Source organism: Sturnus vulgaris, chromosome 2 (assembly GCF_052056855.1).
Source record: "Sturnus vulgaris isolate bStuVul1 chromosome 2, bStuVul1.hap1, whole genome shotgun sequence".
Taxonomy (NCBI): domain Eukaryota; kingdom Metazoa; phylum Chordata; class Aves; order Passeriformes; family Sturnidae; genus Sturnus; species Sturnus vulgaris.
The window spans coordinates 104,969,760-104,988,806 of NC_142244.1; the positions used below are offsets into that span (position 1 = coordinate 104,969,760).

Here is a 19,047-nt window from a genome sequence, read left to right on the forward strand (position 1 = left end):
GTCAACCTTTTGAAACCCTTTCTCCTATTGTAATGAGAAAATCTTCTTCCTCTTTCTCTTGATCATCTTTTTATGAGTGCTGTCCATTTTTATCTGAACTTGAATTTTTTTTCTTTCTGTCTTGTGATTGGTTTTTTTTGGTTGTTTTTTTCCCCTTCATTTAAGTCTTTGTATGGTTTGTATGACCTCTCAGGCACTGAGAAATGTTGAATGGTACTTTTGTGAATAAGAATGTGTTTCATAGGTCTGCTCCTGCTGGGTAGCTGATGAGAGAATCTCTTTCCCTCTCTGTGTCTCTGTTTTACACCCTCTGTCTGTCTTGTCTGTTTAAACTGGAAGCTCTTCAAGGCAGGGTTTTTTCTTTTTATGTATTTGTGAACCAATTTAGCAGGGTCTTGATGTCATTGTCATAAAAATACGTATTTTTTGAAAAAGGTAAAATAGCAACCATTCAGTATACAAACCTTAGAAGGATACAATGCCATTTTGACACAGTCATGGGTTTTTTTCCCTCATCCTTGCCTGCGTGCCACTATTGTGTTCCCTGGGCATTGTGCCATCTCCTCTAGATTGTGAGCTCTCCAGAGCAGGCACCAAGGATGGGGGATTCGTGCTGGGAGAGTGAAAATCATCCCCTTCACTTTGTAACAGCACCAGTCCTGCCAACAGATCCCCTTTGTCATGTGGTTCTTGGTGCTTCATATGCTTTTGGGTTCTTGGGCTTTTGTTTGTTTGCTTTTTAAATGAATAATGCCTTTGAATTAAAACACAGTGAATGCACATCAGCACACACTGAGTGCTGAAGGGTGGCAGTTTAAGAATTGATGGTGGAGCTCAGAGAATATTCTCTGCACATCAGAAACGCTGGGATAAATCTGAAGCTCAGTCATTTCTGGACCTTCTTCCAGGATTTGTGCAATGATGGAGGTGGAAAAATGGTTTATTGTCAACTTTGCTGTAGATTTTTGACCCACGTGACAGTTCTGTGCTGGCTTTACCAATGACTAAATAAAATGCTCTATAAAAATCGAAGTACTTCAGGCAGAAGAAAAAAGACAAGCATGGCTGCTAACTGTGAAGACTTTTGTCACCTATCATAAACAGAATATCTACTATCTCAAATTCAATAGCTAAGAAGCGAAAGGAAATCTGGAAAAGAAAAAGGAATGGCGATGAGAAGGAATTTAAAAGGTTGGAAAACAATGCTGTTTCCCTAAATTAATGGTAAATATATGATGGAATTAAGAAAATGCTTGAAGCTTTTACAACTTAAAGAAGATTGGCATGATCAGGATATTTTAATCAGCACAAATGGTTCCTTCGCTGTGTTTGGTCTTTTTGTGTAGAAACGTAAGTATTGTCAGAGGTAAATGTAAATTTTCAGACTAATACCTGAATGCAGAAGAAACAAGTAAACGTGTTACCGTGTCTTACAGATATTAAAACTAGTTAACACCTATGACTAAGTAACCTTTCAAGCAACTAAACCTGTCAAACTGAAAATGCTGTTAGGGTGTGATGAGGAGAACCTCTTGTGTACTGGGTAAAGCAGTGTTATGAGTGGGATTTGGTATTGGTTTTGTTGTTTGGTTTTTTTTCCTTTTTTATTTTCCCTCTATTCTTGTCTCTTATGACTAGCTGCATTCATGTGTTCTCCAGTGAGTGCTGCTGGGGGAAGAGATACAGCTTGCAGTGGCTGTGCAGTAAGGGTGAAAAGACATGTCATGGTAGAAAGTTATTTAAAAAGCCTTCAAATGGATTAATGTGGTCAACTTTGCAATCACCAACACACCAACATGCTTCCATGTGTAATCCTTTCCTTTTTTTTTTTTTTTTTTTTTTTTGAGGACTTGCAAGTTGTTTCGTCTGTATCAGTAAGCAGAATATAATTTTGTATATTTTTACATTACTGATATACAGCTAGGTTAGGTGTAGTATGTTTTACCATGAAACAGAGTTAAAAATGTTGCTGCTTGACTGTAAGCAGTGAGTGTACTTACACAAAAAGCAGAAAACCAAGCTCTTCTTGGGTAGTTTTTCTGCAACAGTCACTTTTCACTTTATTTTTAATATAGAACAGACTATCAGAGAACTGTAGCAAAGGTTAATCTTGAATTTCAGTTGTTTCCTGTTCATATGAATCATTTTAATCCTAGTCAGGTAAGTGACTGTGATATGATTTCAAGGGCTCAGAAATGCAAAGGTAAACTCATCAGAACATGAGAGTGATTGTTCGGGTTCCTTTTTGCCTGCTGAAGCAAACACAAAAGAAGCTTGTCATGTAAAAAATTGCTCATGAAGTACAAGTCATGGATACAGCAAGGTGTGGCAGCTGATTAAAGTGTGCTGCTTGGATTCCAATGTACTACTATTCCTGATATTTCTCCTGAATTTGTTAGTTTGAAATACTGGAAGAGCTGGGAAAGAGTTATGAACAGCATTCTAAGAGCTATTTGGGGTTAAAGGAGCATGTGCAACTTTGGAGGGTTCCATGAAAATGGAGTGGAAGTAAAAATTCGGTTACATGTTTGATGAAACAAAATTAATATCTTTCCTCTTCCATCCAGCATTGCATAAAATATCGAGAAATATGTTATATTTTAATATACATATAACATATGTTAGAAATATATCACATTCTGTTTTAATTTTTGAAAAGAAAAATAAACAAAAACAAAGGGGAGAAAAAAGAAAAAAGCACAAAAGGTCTCTTTTCTACCCCTTGACTTAATCACCAAGATAAATTGTAATGATTGTTTTGAAATTAGAGCTCTACCCATAACTGATCAGGACAATCTCTCATGTAATTAAGCATGATTTACTCATTTTTTAATCTAGGCATACATTTATTTCTGATTACTAGGTTGGTTATCTTATGGTTATTTTAGTCATATAAACTGAATTATCTTTCCTTTTATCTGGTGTAACTGATTCTTATAAATTCTTAGGGACTTATCTTTGAATACATAAGACTGTATCTACCAATTTATTTCAGTGCAAATGGACAGAGCACACACTGATCTCCTCTGTATTCTTGATTGCTAAAAGTGCTATTGATATTGTGCAGCCACAAGGAGGCAGAGAGGAGAAAATTTGTAAATATCTGTGATATTCTTATTTCCATTCCAGATCAAACAATTGTAAGCCAGAAATCTTCTCTTCTCTGTAGCATTTCCTGTATATTTTTCACATAAAACAAGGAGGGGAGAAACATGGGCGAAAGGGGCTCATTTTTGTGTTACAAAATGTTACCTCTCTTCATTTAAAAGCTGCTTTATATCAATAATTATGTTCTCTCTTGTAAAATTAATGTGACATGGGACTAATATAACATTTATTAATTTTGCACATGTGGAATAAATACAATCTAGGGTGGATATTTTTCAGCTTCCTTCTTCACTCTCTTTCCTAACGTGTGCAAAATCTTGACCCTAGCCTTTGAAGAACATTCTGCAAAAGTTCTTTGTCCTCTTTCGCATTTCTGAAGTCTTTTAAATTTATCGAAAAGACTAGATTGGATGTGAATTGTCCTCTGGAATGGTGGCACACTTGGATGAACTTCCTATCCTTTGGAACAATGCTTTGCACAAAACTGAACACCGTGTAACCATTAAGTGTGAGACTTTCCCTCGGCTTTCACCCTGGTGTTTAAGGTTGAAAGCAGTAACTCACTGTGAATAAAAATAAAGATGTGGCTTTCTTCAGAAATTGCTCTCTTTGGGGACCTGACTCAAAGTTCCTGTCGCCATGGTCACTGTGATTTTAGCTCTTGCAATGTTGCAGGGTGTGTCCCAGTGACTTAGATGGGGATCCTGAGAGGAATTGAGGCCCTGATTAGAGGTGGTTTGAGGGTAGGTGTGTGTACCAAGGAACAGATACCAACATATCTCAGCCTCTTGTGTGGCTCATTATGCTTTCTGTAAGATACCTGTATATTAGTGTTAAGATGTGTGTATATTATTAGTGTTTCCCTACCTCACAGGGGTGTTGTGAGGATAAATGTATGAAAAAGCCATTCTGTATTTGAGTTAAGCAAAAGCGGTGTGATGGAGCCAATGAATGGACAAATTTCTGAAGGTACATAGAGGAGGTGGAAGTTGAAGGATGATGTCAGGGGGTTTCTGACCATGTAGTAATAAGTAGGTTCTGGGTTTTTTGCCTTCTAGCTGTGGCAGCTGAACATGGTAAGGGGTTTTGATGCGATTAACACTGTGAAAATAGGAGTTCACTTTTGAGCCCCTATCCAGAGAAATTCAGGAAGTTCCTGGCTTGTTTTACTGGGGATATTATCCAGTTTCTTAATTTAGGTGTACTTCCTCATATCTGCTACCAAAAACATGTCTGGTCCTAGCTTAGATTAGTCCAACTCGATATATCTTCTTTGCCTTTTTGCCATACTTACTCACCAGTGAGTGTATTGGGCTCCCCAGCTAGGAACAGACTTCTCTGTGGCACTCTGATTAAAAAGACAAAAAATAGGTTATGGAGAGGATGTTTACTAAAGTGCTGAATATTTACCTGCTTTCTGTGAAGTGGTTGAGGGAAAGGAGATTGCTCAGAAATTGTTGAATGCTCAGTATATGCCAGTTATCTCTCATTTTCCTTCTCTCAGTGTTGTAGTGGATGCTGTTAAAATGTTTGAATTAAGGGTTGGTGAAAAGACATATTGGAGACACTGTCTTGGACTACCCATGCAGGAACTCCTGTCTGTTGCATAAGCTATCCCTCCTTTTTCATAGTTATTTGAAAGAAGCAGAGTAGCTAAAAAAGTTGATGTTGAATTTTTCTTCATTGATAGCTGAAGTGTTCATTGGGATGAGCGAGGCTATGAGAAGGTCTTAGAGCCATTTAGCAGGCACAATTTCAAGCACTAGTTAGCAGTTTGAAAGTTTTGTTTGCAGCATTGCCTACTGAAGACTCCGGATCTTTTAAAACTCAATGTAGTTTTCAAAGCAAAATGGACATATTGATCACACTAAGGCAATTTGTAATTCTGGGGCTTTTGGTAAGGCATTGTTCTATTTGTAGCTGAAGTAGTGTATTAAAAAACCTGAGGAGTATTTATGGACATAACCATAGTAAACATTTTAGTTTTCTATTGCTAATTAGGGCCAAAATGATTTGGACTGTTCTTGAAGTATATAAAAAAGCACTTTCTTATGCAGAGACAAATTCCTCATGGCATGCATTAAAGTCCACAAATCTTAAAGAAAGCAAAAAGAAAAGAGATTCTTTAAGAGATATGCAAGTTTTGTTTGGATGGTGATGGTTTGTGAAACACTTTAAAAATTCTTTCCCATGATGTCTTTTTCTTAGGGTATGTACATTAAGTCAACATATGATGGTCTTCATGTAATTACTGGAACAACAGAAAATGTAAGTATTGTTAATACTGTATGTTCAGGCCTGGAAGCCTTTCTGACCTTACCTGTGGTTAATGCTTTCCCTTTGCTATAAACTACATTTTGCTTGCAAACTTGTGCTGGTTGGCTGTTAAGGACCAATGGCATGTTGGACAGCAGAGATGCTTGTGCTTGTTTACCTCAGAATTGAAAGAGTTGTTCACAGTTAGGACCAAGAGAATCAGTCTTGATTTGGTCTTGCAAGACTAAAATGCTGTAGTTGATCAAGACAGGAAGCAGCTGTCTTGGAGTTACTTTGCTCTGTGAATAAAAGATAAATGTCTATATTATATTTAGGCTGTTAATGCTGAAGTTTGCTGCAGTATTAGACAAACAGCTTTTGTATTTTCCATCTATCAAGCTTCATTTTTTAATAAATGAGTGCATGGAAATGGACATCCCTTCACATTGACAAATAACTATGTATTTCTGCATGAACTTCTGAGTAATGCCTATGGAAAGGAACACTTATTACCAGTGTACTAATTCTCACTGAAGGCATTAAAGAGCAATAAAACATAACAGACTACTTTTCAAAAGCCTTTGAAATACAACCTCCTTCCCTTGTACACTATATTTAGGGAACTGGCTGTCTGTTAGGAGTTGAGAAAAATTATAATTTTGGAGGAAAAGACTTCTATCCACAGTCTTCAATTAATGTGGAACAATCACTAAACAACACTGAACTGTTCCATAATGGTTTAGGCAATTCCTTTCAAAGATTTTGATGGCATTTTCTTAAAATGAAGCTGTCAGAAATGTTTGTTTTATCATGCTACCGTGTCATCCTGTGGGAAGTGCCAAACTACCTACATGACATTTACAGCTGCTGCATCTGATCTGCAGTGAGGTTCTGTTAACATCTCAATAAAATAGAAATATTTTCATCCTTTCATAGGAGCTGCAGTCTGATAGCCTTTTTCCTTTCTGTTTTCTGCTGTGGGCAGAATGTCCATGGGTCATAACCAATAGATAATACCTGTTGTAGAATTTGTGTGAATGCCACCTATCTTGGAATTAAAAAAAAAAAAGTAAGGAATTTAAAGGAAAATAAAAATTCTAGAGAGTCAGAACTATAGCTACAGACATCATTAGTGAAATCAGCAAAACTAAACAAACCAAACAGAACTACAGTTGAGCTTAATCTAGAAAATATATGAAATGAAGAGAGCAATTTTTACAGTTGAATCTCTCAAAGAAGGAACAGTTTCTTTCCATAACTTGCTAATGGAATTAATTTCCCAGGGGCAAAGATAAAAATAAAATCCTAATGCATCCCTCAAAACTCTAATCTTTGTGATTCATGAATATAATTTAAAGCTATGTCAGGAAGCTTCAGTCATGATGACTCTTCTGCTGTTGTTACTGACTCTTTCCCTCACTGTGACACCCTGGAGTTGCCCACGGCAGACCAAGAAGCTGCTCTCTGTTGTCAAAGGAAAAAGCTGCTGTGTGTTAAAGCAATTGTGAAAAAGAGTAGTGCTTTAGAGAAAGAAGGGTGTCTCCTACTTGTAAAAACACAACTTCTAGCTGCTTTCTTGAACACACACACATAGACACAGACAGAGTTTTGATTTTGGTTGATGGGAGGAGAAAGATCTAAGCAGCATGGCCAGAATAAGATCATGATGGTGCACATGTGATCTGACCTGCTGGCCTTAACATGTTTACTCTTTGCAGTACAGTTTAACTTCTAGGAAACAAGAATCCAAATTCTCCTGCATTTGAACAAAATTTTGTGTCCCTTTAATTTCCAAGTGAGACAGTGACAGAATTTTTGTCTGAAAGATCCTGGAGAAGAACATGTGTCTGTATTAAACACAGTATCATGGTAGTGCTCTCCACATTAATGTAGGAGAGTAGTTTTGTAGTAACAGTTCTGCTTTTTCTTTCTGGCCCTTGAGGTGTTTGATACCCAACTGCAAAGCCCATTAGAGTTTGGATCTTGCTGTTTGGCATTAGGAATCATCTCCCCCAACATGTTCGCCCTGCAGATCAAAGCAGCTGAGCTCTGAGGCTTGGGCTGGGAGAGAGCAATTGTTCCTCACAGGTCACAGCCCTCTAAGGGCTTCTCTGGTGGCCCTGGAGCATCAGAGCAAGCTGAGCTTTCCGGTTCGTGTCTTCTGTCTTTTGTTTGGAAGTAACAATCTAAAGGGTGTTTGGTCCAACAGAAGATTTTAGGTTTCTTGTTAAGTAGCCCATCTAGACTATATTGGAGAGATTCTTTTAATTCACAAACCAAATGTGTTCTTCAAATAAGACCATTTTTTCCTTTGATTTTCCAATGAAAAAGAACATTTTTTTCTAAAGTAACAGCATGCAGTGCATCTCCAGCAGGAATGTGGCTTTGAAGGGGGTGCTCCCAGTGTCACCATTTACTATGGTCTGGTTGGCTTTGCATGGTGCCCTTAGATCATAGGGAAGAGAGATTTTTCAGAAGAAAAAGTACCAAAATCTCCACTGTGGGTATGCAGCAGTTGTGCTTCAGGAGCTCTAAACTGGACTTTCAGACAGTGTGGGTATACCAGGAGAATAAGAAAGAAGACAACATTTAGTCTAAAGGATAAACTAAATCTATTCTAAAGAATAAATCTAAGTAGATTCTGAAAAGTTTTTAGTTATTGATGTGTGAGTCTCGGTAACATGTCCAAATCACCAGCTAATGAAGATACAGTTGTGCTGTGTCACTCATTGTTCCTCCTAGTAGGACTTCATGAGTGGATTCTGTGCTTAAAAAAAAAATAAGATCAGCATATACATCTAAAAAAGATTATAATTGATTCTCCTGTTTTCCTTAAGCAGCCATGATAAAAGATACTATTTTACAGCAAGGTCTGTTTTTTATTGGAGAGGAAAAAGCAATAAGGAACAGGAGTTACCACCCCTTCATAAGACCACAGCCTTGACATACCTTTATAAATGATTTTACCTCACCTTGTGTTTGAGGCATAATTACAGTGAGGCTTTTTTAACAGTTGAAGATTTTCAGACCATGTTTTAATGACTTGGCAAACTTGACCTATATTGTCAAGATTTAAGCTGCAAATGCTGAAGACACTGTAAAGCAAAGGATGTATTGTAATAAAGTCCTGAGGAGTTCAAGGGTAATGACACAGAATTCACTTGCATTTGCATTTGCATTTTAAAAGTCTTAGGTGTAACTATATCTGAGCTGAAAGAGCTGTATTACATAGGAGGATTATAAAGATTTTAGAGGTATGAATGAGTAAGTGTGAGTAGTGAAATGGCAGACAGAAGACAGATTATTAGGACATAATCACTGGTGATAAAATTTTTCCACAAGTCACTCAACCAGTGCCTTTATTGCTTAAATAGCACCAAAATGTCAATGCTGGTATTATTTATATAAATGAAATGACATTCTTACCAGCCCAGTTTGATTTAGGATGTTCTGTGCAATGTCTGCTGGGACTGAGTCATGAGTGACCCTTCTTTCAGCCTCTCATGTCTCTTGGATATTTTTCATTTGTACACTGTCCTTAACTTAGGCCATGAATTATGTGCAATTTAACTAGAAAGTCATGGCTTAGCTGTGGGACATGTGTTTTGAATGGGAATGTAGTACAAAGGTTATTACAAAAAGTCCACATTTCAGGCCTGGAGTAGTTTCTTTTGATGACCTGTTCTCTCAGCTGAAAACTAAATTAATTTCACTCCTTAACGTAAAATTTGTAGCAATTTTTTTTTTTTTTTTTAAATCTGCTCCTTTGGGTTCTTTTTTTCAAACTGTCAGTCTCACCTTCTACTGTGGAGTCAAGTGCCTTCTGGCAGCCACAGTATTCTGAGAAAAATTAAAGCGTGACTTTGAAAAATGGAAGGAATTTCTTTTTCTTTAAACTTAAGAGGTATTCCCCTCAGAAAACAATTGGCCTACTGTAAAGAGAGAAGGGAAAATTTGTGGGGCTTTCACTTTATGGAAGAGGTGTTTTTGGGTTTTTTTCTGTTGTTGTTACTGAGATTTTTTTTTTTGAGGCCAAAGCAAAGTACGAAACTACTTTGGTTTTTTAAGTGTGATCACTGTAGGATTTTGATGATGGTTCCATTTCTTTCATCCTAATAATGTTCCAAAACCAAAGTTACCATTAACTTACTTGCTCTACCTAGGTTGTACGTAACCCAGTCTTCTCTTCTTGTGTGCTCTTTGCAGAGCAGTAATTTAGTAAAGCTCTCTGCAACATTTTGAAATGTTGTAGAATAAAAAGACAATTTTATGAAACTTGTTTAATATTTATTTATTGCCACTTTGTCTTGGTAGGTTCAAAAGTCGGCCAAAGATTGGCTTTCGAGACTTAAGAGATGTCCAGCAGATTAAAACATTTTTTTTTGTCAGGATGAAATTCAAAAGAACTCTTTAGGACTCAGTTATCATATGTATTCAAATCTTTCTTAACATGTGATTTTATTGTGTAGAATAGTGCATATCATTTTTCTCCAACAAGAACAAACTGATTTATTAAATATTTCTTTAATTCTTTATTTCACAGTAGAATGTCTATCAGTCTAACCTGATTTACATAGCTTAGCAATCATACTGCTGAAAGAGAGATGATGACCAGTAAGACCTGTATTCTTGATCATCTCTTTTATTTTAAATTCAGTCACCTGCAGATCGGTGCAAGAAAATCCATGCTGGGGATGAAGTGATTCAAGTTAACCACCAAACTGTGGTATGTATAACTATGTTCTGTGTCACTTGGAGATAGAAGTGTCGGGGCACATTAGCATGTGTAGAGAAGAATTGTGTAGAAAAATGTGTTTTTATAAATCATTATTTCTTCTAACATCTAAATTTTCCTTTTCTCTTTTGAAACTACATAGTTCTGAAGTCTTATGCTAAAACCCTGATAATCTTAGTATTGCAGGAGATATTAAGTTAGGCTAAATATCTGTGACTTGGTAGATCTGTTAGGCTGTTTTCTGCTTGCCCATGCACTATTAATAAACAGTTGGTTTAAGTGTAATGGAAATTTTGGGTTGCAGGGAGTTGGAAATATTGTACCTTTTTGGGTTTAAGATCAAGAATGCTTCTTGGAAGCTGGAAAGCTTACTATTTTCCAAACATACTGGAAAGTGTAGAGTGTGGTTTTTAAGAAGACAAGCATGTGAAATTCTCATAGGGGTACCTAGGTGATTGACTTTAAACTTGGAAGCTTAGACAAACCTTTCAGATATGATAGTCAAGAAAACTAATACCATGCAAATTGCCTTTTGTGGGAACAGATACTTGTTAGTGCTTGGTGATTTTATTTAGGATTAGTGAACTGTTAAAATTAATTTACCTTTTCTAAGGTAAGGCTTTTTAAGAGAAAAGGCAAAATTACAGTATAGAAAGCAGCTATTCTTTTTCCAAAGCATGAAGTTTCTTGAGAGTAGTGAAAGTCAATATATGGTATTAGTGCAGCAGCCATTTGTTAGGAGCTGTGTTCTGTCATCCCACACGGGGCTCCACTTCCATCTTTAGGCCACTGTACATCATGTGAGCTCCTCTGCACAGGTTAGGGTAATATTTCACTATACCCTCCAGTTAAGTTTGAAATCAAATATACTGTACCATATGGACCTTAAAAGATGAGAAGCCATCTTTTGAGCTATGCAAGGTAATTTGATAAATCTGAGCAGGTCAGGATGAATTTTAATACTGTTTTGGCCACACAGCTTCTCTGTAAGTGTTGTATCCCATTATTGCTTTTCATGTACAGTTGATGACTAATTTCTCTGTTTTTCTACACTGAAAAAAAGCTTATGACATCAGTTTAATTTGGAAAACATTTTAGAACATTATTATTTTGGCTATTTAAATGTATACATACCTGAAGAAGCCCATCATTAAACATTCAGTACTAGCTAGCTAGTTTTCAAAAAAAAATTTTGATGGTGCTGTAAAGTTGCCTTGTCAACTTGAAAATTTCCAGTTGGCTAGCTATTTATTCTAATTTTCTTAGCACATCTACACTGCAGTTATTTGATGGAAAGATCAGATTCTTAACTCTAATGCTAACAGTAATGTTTTGACTGGCCTTAAGATGAGCTTTCTTACCTATGTGGATGGAATATTTAATGTATGATTTGGGTGTCTTGGCTTTTGCATAAGTGAAGTATTTTCAGAGGCACAGAAAAAGGAAATTATTTCTAGGAAAAAGGACCATGGAGAGCTAAGACAAACTTAGTTTAAAATGGTGAATATGTATAGTAATAGACTAAACCACACATTTACTTACGCTTTTCTTTGTTGTATCAACAATATAATTGAAATAGTTGTTATTATTGATATTGTATACAATGTATACAAGTAACTTTCTTGTGTTCTAGTGTTAATTTTCCACAGTGAAAATCAATTAGGATTTTCTTAGAAATGTGGTAGTACCTCCCACGTTACCTTTGCAAGAGTACACTACATTCACTCTTCAATTTATAAAGCCCAAATATTTCATTTTTTTTCTATAGATGCTGCAGGATTTGACAAGAGTCTAAGTAAATCCTATTGTACTCCAGCCTCTGTCATGAGGAATTTACTGTCCAGTTCTAGGAATCTGCTTTTCTGGGAAGCAGTATTATTCCTTACAGTGACTCTTGCTTAGGAGATAAATAATTCTGATGATACTACATTTTGTTTTTACTGTGTATTGATAGCTTTTCACACTTGATATACTACTCACCAGCAGCAAATATAGGACAGCTTGCACCCTGTAACTTCCCATGCATATTTACATATCATACATATCATATGTAACTCATCATACTTATATCACTAGTATTGACCAGGAAATAACTAAATTTTTAAATTATCTAATTTTCAAAAAATATCTAATTCTAAAGCTGTAGGGAAGTGTTATTTACATGTAGCTGTTATTAAGGTTGAGTCTTGTAAATGAAGACTCAAAATGTAAAAAAACCCAAAAAATCTCCCAAACCTTCAATTTCTTTTAGAGTTAAAGCCCTTTTTAAGAAGTCTACTTCAGTTATTTCAGTGTATTTATCTGTCAAATTGAAGTTATTGTCTGTCTATTGTACTTTATATTTCAAAGAGTGAATACAAATATGAGGAAGAGAAGTTCCATACAATTGGTTTAAAAATCCAACTTGTTAGATAATACTTCTTCCAAGAATCACATTGTAATAACTACGAAAAGGCTGCTTTTTCAGAAAGCCCACTGACTTTCAAATAAGCAGCATGACAAAGTAGGAGAATGGTTAAATGGTTTATACTGATTTTCATTTTGCATGTCCTAATACTGGGTGTCAAATAGTTTTAAATTGTCTATTGACATCCTCTGCTTCTAATGTTGCTTAATCTTTGTAGTATTTCATTTGACAGTGAAATCAAAGAATTTCATGTGATTATTTTGATTGTTTGCTATTTGATAGAAAACATGCCTAACAAGATTATTCCACTTGTTGCTGGCAGGATGTTTGGACTATTTGAACCTTCTGTATTAAAAAAAAAAATTGATTAGACCTAAAGCCAATGAAAAGTTAATGTTTAGAAAATTGTCCTTTAAATAGTAGTTTCTTGAGGTTAAATAGCTATGTGAATCTTCTGTGTCAGTTTTGCCTTGCAGAACAGATCTATTCTTCAATAGTTCTGTAATTAATAACTCCCTCCAACATGAGAAGGTCGTGAACCTGCTGGACCAAGTCCAGAGGAGATCACAAAGATGATCCCAGGGCTGGAACACCTCTCCTTGGAGAACAGGCTGAGAGAGTTGGGTTGTTCAGCCTAGAGTGGAAAAGGCCTTGGGAAGATTTTGTAGCACCTTCCAGTAACTAAAGGGGCTGCAAGAGAGCTGGAGGGGGACTTTTTACGAGGACCTTTATTGATAGGCCAAGGGGAATAGCTTTAAACTGAAAGAAAGCAAGTTTAGATTAGGTGTTAGGAAGAAATTCTTTGCTGGGAGGCTTGTAAAAGCATGGAAAAAGTTACCCAGAGAAGCTGTAGATGCCCCATCCCTGGAAATGTTCAAGGCCAGGTTGGACAGGGCTTTGTGGGGCTGTCTCTGCCCATGGCAGGGGGTTTGATGCTAGGTGATCCTTAGGGTCCCTTTCAACCCAAACGATTCTGTGATTCTGTGACTCTCCTATAAAGATTCAAAGGATTTAGACAATGTCTTCTGCTAAACTTCCCTGAAAATTCCACCCTTTATCTTCTCTGAAAGCCTGTGTGTCTAAAATATTTCCAATGCAAACAAACAAGCAAAAACACCTTCCTCACTCAGATATTTCAGAATTTGCACTGTACTGCAGTACTCATGTTTCTGCCCATATATAATTCTTGAGCCTGTTTTGGCTCAAGATTGTCCTTTTTTTAACCAACTGAAAGTGCTGAACACTATATTACTGCTTGAATGAATTAGTTCTCTCCACAGTACTGTTCCTGGTTGCATCAGTGATAAAACAATAGAGAAAATACTCAAGCAGAAAACAGGGATGTACAGACTCAGGATGGTGTAAGATTCTTGATTAACAGTCTGTTCTTGTATAATAGTTTCTTTGTTTTGGAGGCATATTTGGCATATTGCATATACTTTGAATACAAGTATGATATAATTTAGGGATTAAATACATGTTTGAGATAGACCTGTGGATTCCCAAAATTTGTGTTTGTTGGCTAAAACTCATCAGAACTTAGGTAAATGTTGATGATGGGGAAAAAATAGGTGACTATGGTCAATTACCAATCTGTTGCATGTAGAAGCTGGTAGGTTTAGTGTATTTAACACCTAAAAGCTGGAATTGTGTTTTATGGCATCTTGTAATAGATAACACTGAACTTTTATACAGCAGATTTCTTGCTGTGGAAACTCCAGTGTGCCAAACCAAGTCCACATAGTTGACATACAGGAACTTTATATATATTTACAGTACAAAAACTTAGAGGAGATTTTGCTAAAATTCCACTGAAACATGACAGATACATTTGCAAGATGATACCTTGCTTTGTTGGTAGGGTATACACTTGACGAGTATGATGCCTTCCTAGATACTCATCCTAACTTAAATCTTTGTTTTGGAAAATGAAAGAACAGATTTTTAAGTTTTACTGTACAATTAGTAAGGAGAGTTCAACTTGCACAGAATGTCTTAGGATTTGTTAGGAGATGGAAAATTCCAGCTCATAGGCAATACTGAGCTTGGGGTGCATGTGAATCTCTGGAGTGTAGACATCAGAAATGGAGATTGCAGTAGATGGCTTCTAATACTGGGGGGGAAACCAAACCAAACAAAATTCCTCTAAGTAGAAAAATGATGCTGCAAATATTTATTTCTTTTTTCTGCACTGTTTCATATCCAGCTAGACTGTTGTGAACACAGATATTTTATTTAAGGCCTCCTTAACTTGGCTTTTAAAGAGGCAGAATTTCTAAAGAGGCTTAATGGGTAAGTGGGCTGGGATAGTACAAGGGAGGGGACAGCTGGGTCAGTTCAAGCTTTTAACATAGGATGTTTGACACCTTATACAGCTTCCATTAAGAGCATCTTTAAAACAGCATTTTTATTATGATGCTTGACTTGAACAAAAAACAGTGCATCAAGATCATAAAAGTTGAAGGGAAATGAGCTTTTTGTTCAGTTTCCTTCTATTGCTGTTATGCATGTGCTTTTATGGAGGAGGAGATAGAGGACCAGCTCCCAAATCATGCTTTTAATCCTTTCTTAATCCTTGGGCTTTCTCTGTTTATAAAAGTTTGGTAAATGTTAATACGGATATTTAGTTTTAATGGTAGGTGAGATTTACATTTAAAACCTTTTTAGGGCTATCCAGAAATATTCATGGAAGTCTTTATGGAAGTAACCTAGTTCTTTAAGGTTCTGTCCTAAACTCTTTGTAGTTTGCCAGGCTAAGGGGTCCATGCTTTCTGACAATTTTAGTCTGTCCTTTAACCACCCTCTTAATATTTCAATATAATTACCTATCCTGTTTTTCAATCTCTGTTAGGTATTATGTAGTACTGAGAAAGGAACTAAATTGTCATGATCCCTTCAAAAGAAAAAATATTTTTGTCAATTTCCCTTTACCATGGAATTTGTATTGAGACTATATGGTGTTATTTATGTTATCTTTTTTGCATAGATGTAGTTACCCACAAATGTATTATTGTATATTGCATATGTCAGGAAAGTGTGGTGTTGCAGAAATGAAAGGTGTGAGTGAACATGATCTTTCATTTCCCCATGGGAACAAATGCTGGATGCTTTTGTCCATGGAATCTCTTTCCAGTTGATCCCTGGGGGTTGTTTGGAGTTGATGTGTGGAGCGCACACCACTTTGAGCACAGGCTCATTCTAATGTACATGGGGTGATGTGCCAGTGTGGGCATCTGGTTATATACTTCCATCACTGGCAGGACAGAACAGCTAACAGATATTGTCACATCTCTGTTAGACCAGTATAAGCTTTGGCCAGCCCATGCTGCTTCCAAACTAAATAATTTTCCTTATTAAATTTTCACACTTAAGCACACCTGTGTCACGTTGTAGTGGAACTGCAGTTGCAGCAGAAAGCTGCTGCTGCCATTCAGCAGCTGCCTGCCTCCTAGATGATAACAGAACTAAACTATGTCAGTTTGGCTACTTTAAGTCAACCTTCTTGTCTTAGCTGAAAGGATTAAACCTGGTTGACTGTGCCCAAGAATGGAAAGGGAAGACTGTCAGTATCATTCATAAATCACAAATGGTTATGGGAACTGTTCCTTACTGCCTCTGGCTTTGTGAGTGGCACATTTGTTCCTGTAGCCTGGGCACTGGCATCTCACATTCACTGTGCTCTTGGTTCTGTGCTCCAGAGCACCTGATCCCGACCCTCTGCTGCAGTTCAGTGCACTAGAATGTGCTGGCCATGCCAAGCCTCATCTCTGGGGTTGGTTTGGGACTGGAGGAGCTGTGAACAGTCAAGCACTGAAAGGTTGACATTGCTGTACAAGTCCATTCAGGAAGTTCTTTCAAGAAGTTGGTGCAACAGGACATGCTTATCATCTCGTATGACTGGGACATGGCTTCAGTACCCATACCCTGTATTTCTCAAAGTATTCCCTGTGAGACCTGATTGTGGTCTCGCTCACCAAATGCCATTTGCTATGTCCTACAGCTCACTCAAAACCAGATTTTTTTTTATTCTGTCCTGCCTGTACCCCAGAATGGACAACTATGCTGTTATTGAGCCCTGGTACTTGTGTGATTATGTGAATATACAGGAACAACATTCAGCAAACAACATTCATATTGAGTTCTTAGATTATTTTTCTTTGGGGGGAAAAAGTTCTTAGTAATTGAGGACATAGACTGCTCTGTACTGCTGCCATTTGGGAATACTCACCTGGGCTGACTTTTAGGCAACAAAGTATCTTTTGAAAGCAGTTTAATTGTAATAAGGAGTCCTCAGTAGACACCAGGTGACTTTTTCTGTGAGTGTCACTGGTGGGCCTTCATAGTGTCACCACTGGAAATAGCCATGTTTCTGAGTCCATATCCAAGTCTAGTGTTTTTATACAAGCTGTACTTAGGACTATACTCCTGAGGATGTGTTTGCTAAAACCTGCTGCAGTATTGTGTGGAATATTTTTGTAACCTAATTGATAAATTCATCTTTCTGCAAAGAACACATTGGAAGATGATGTATTTTAATGATTTTATTTTTAGAGGGTTTTTTTTTGTTTTGATTTTTTCCCCCACATGGTGACATTTCCATAGAAAAAAATTCTCTAAGTGGTGCTGTAAATGATATTAATATTTTCAATATAAATATTGAAAGACAATATGCTACCAAAATGTTTTTGCATATATTCCTGATAAAAATTATTTTCATATTCTCAGTAGTTGCTACTGGCTACAAATCTTGGTACAATTTGTATGTGCAGGCAGTTTAAATTAAAATTTTAACAGTATGTTCTCCATAGTGAGAATACTGTAAATTCTGCAGTTAAAATGGTTATTTCAGAATATATAATTAGAGTATATGTCTAATGCCATGTAGCAGATATTAAGTAGAATTACAGTTTTCTATTGTTAACTTTTTTGATGCCTGTAGAACAGAACACAGATTATATAACTCTTTTTGTCTCATAAGAACAGGTTAAAAAGGCTTACTGTTAGTGTATGTTCAGGTATGTGTATTTGGAAAAGAAGGCAGGTATTATTCTGCTGCTTATAATTTCCTTTTAACTGAGGTTGCTGAAAATTGAAGTACACTGTAGAAAAGATTATGAAAGCTTGAGGAGGGATGCCTTCAATGTTGTGCATATTAACACAAGTGACATTACAGTTGTGCACAGCCTGGATCACATGTGAGTAAGGTTGGAATAATTCTGAATCTTCAGTGCTTTGTGCAGGTAGCAGCTGTGTACAGGACACAGCTGGTCTTCTGTTGTGTAATCTGTTGTCTTATTCTGATGAAATTAGGAGGTAACTGTGAGGAAGTGTAAGATACTGATGGTTATTGTAAAAATAGATCAAAACAGTACGAAAAGCAAGTTCATTCTGTGTCACATGGGAGGAAAAAATTAAAGCAAGGGGAATTCTACGATTTGAGTAGATGTAATCTGAATAGGTAATTTTTTATTTAAAAAAACTCAGTACTGGATTAAAACAACACAGTAGCTTGAACTGAGTACATAGTCTAAGGCTGATTATTTTAATAAAAATAGGATGAAAAAAAAAGAAAAGCTCTGTCAGGACAAAATAATTTCTGCTTTTTTATGACAATTTCTTTTAACTCCATATCCTTGTCCTTTTAGCTAAATGATGCTGCACAAGTTTTCAGCTCACTTACAGGCTTATTTTGGATTTGGATTTTTTTGTTTGTTTGTTTGGTCATTAGTGACCTTAAGTTTTTGGGGTTTTTTTTTACAATTTCTTTGTACACATCTTAATTTATCTTCACTATATTAATTCAGTCTCAAGAAACATCTGCTTCAAGAGTAACAGCACTGTTCAGCTGCATGGCAGCTAGAGGTCTCAAATAGTTTATTTCTACCCTGAAAAGCTGGGCAGGGGTCAAAGACTGTTGGAATTACTGACTCACTGGAATCATTCTAAAATACTAGATTTTGATAATGTGAATCTGATCTGAAAAAAAAATACATGTGTATGCATGTAAGTTTACATATATTTATTGTTTTAATTCCAGGACAAGCATTTGGGGAATTTAAATATAAGATTGTGCAATGCACACACACATAAGTCAAATTCCCATTGTGAGATGAAGCACAAGGCCACAGAAATGAATTCCTGTGAGGCAGATGTGGCTGGGGGATAATACTGCAGGGTCACTCCTGAGGAGCACATGCCTTATGCTGCATGAAATATAGAGAATTTGGCTATTCCTCTTCCCCAAGGAAGGGGAAAGCTCTTCAAATCCATACTGCAGCTTAATCTGTGAGAAACCAGGGCGTGACTCAGTCTGCCTAAATCCTGCCTGAGCCTCCAGCTCATGCCACTAGCTCTCTGTGCCTGCTTAGATATTTATCAGCACTTGAGTTTTCTCAGCACTCACCCAAGGCCACCCGAGGATGCAGAAATGTCTCTTCTTAGGCTGGAGAGACACTGTCCTTTGCAGAAGCCCTGCTGTAATGAATAGACACCTGGGCTCTCCATATATTTCTTGGAAACTCCTGAAAATGAGCCCAAGGAA

At 36.7% G+C, this 19,047-nt stretch overlaps 1 protein-coding gene across 7 annotated transcripts in view; it reads left to right on the forward strand.

The window, feature by feature from the left end:
• The window catches only part of CNKSR2 (connector enhancer of kinase suppressor of Ras 2), a 206,390-nt gene that overhangs the window by 84,430 nt on the left and 102,913 nt on the right, over positions 1 to 19,047 (forward strand). For 5 of the 7 annotated variants that reach the window (XM_014879721.2, XM_088160266.1, XM_088160269.1 and 2 more), the window contains exons 7-8: positions 5,317 to 5,376; positions 10,022 to 10,090. The exons of 1 other annotated variant lie outside the window; for it this stretch is intronic. In XM_014879721.2, coding sequence (XP_014735207.1) covers positions 5,317 to 5,376; positions 10,022 to 10,090 — 129 coding nt within the window. The remainder of the gene's footprint in view (positions 1 to 5,316; positions 5,377 to 10,021; positions 10,091 to 19,047) is intronic. One more of the 7 variants, XM_088160265.1, reaches the window with a different exon arrangement.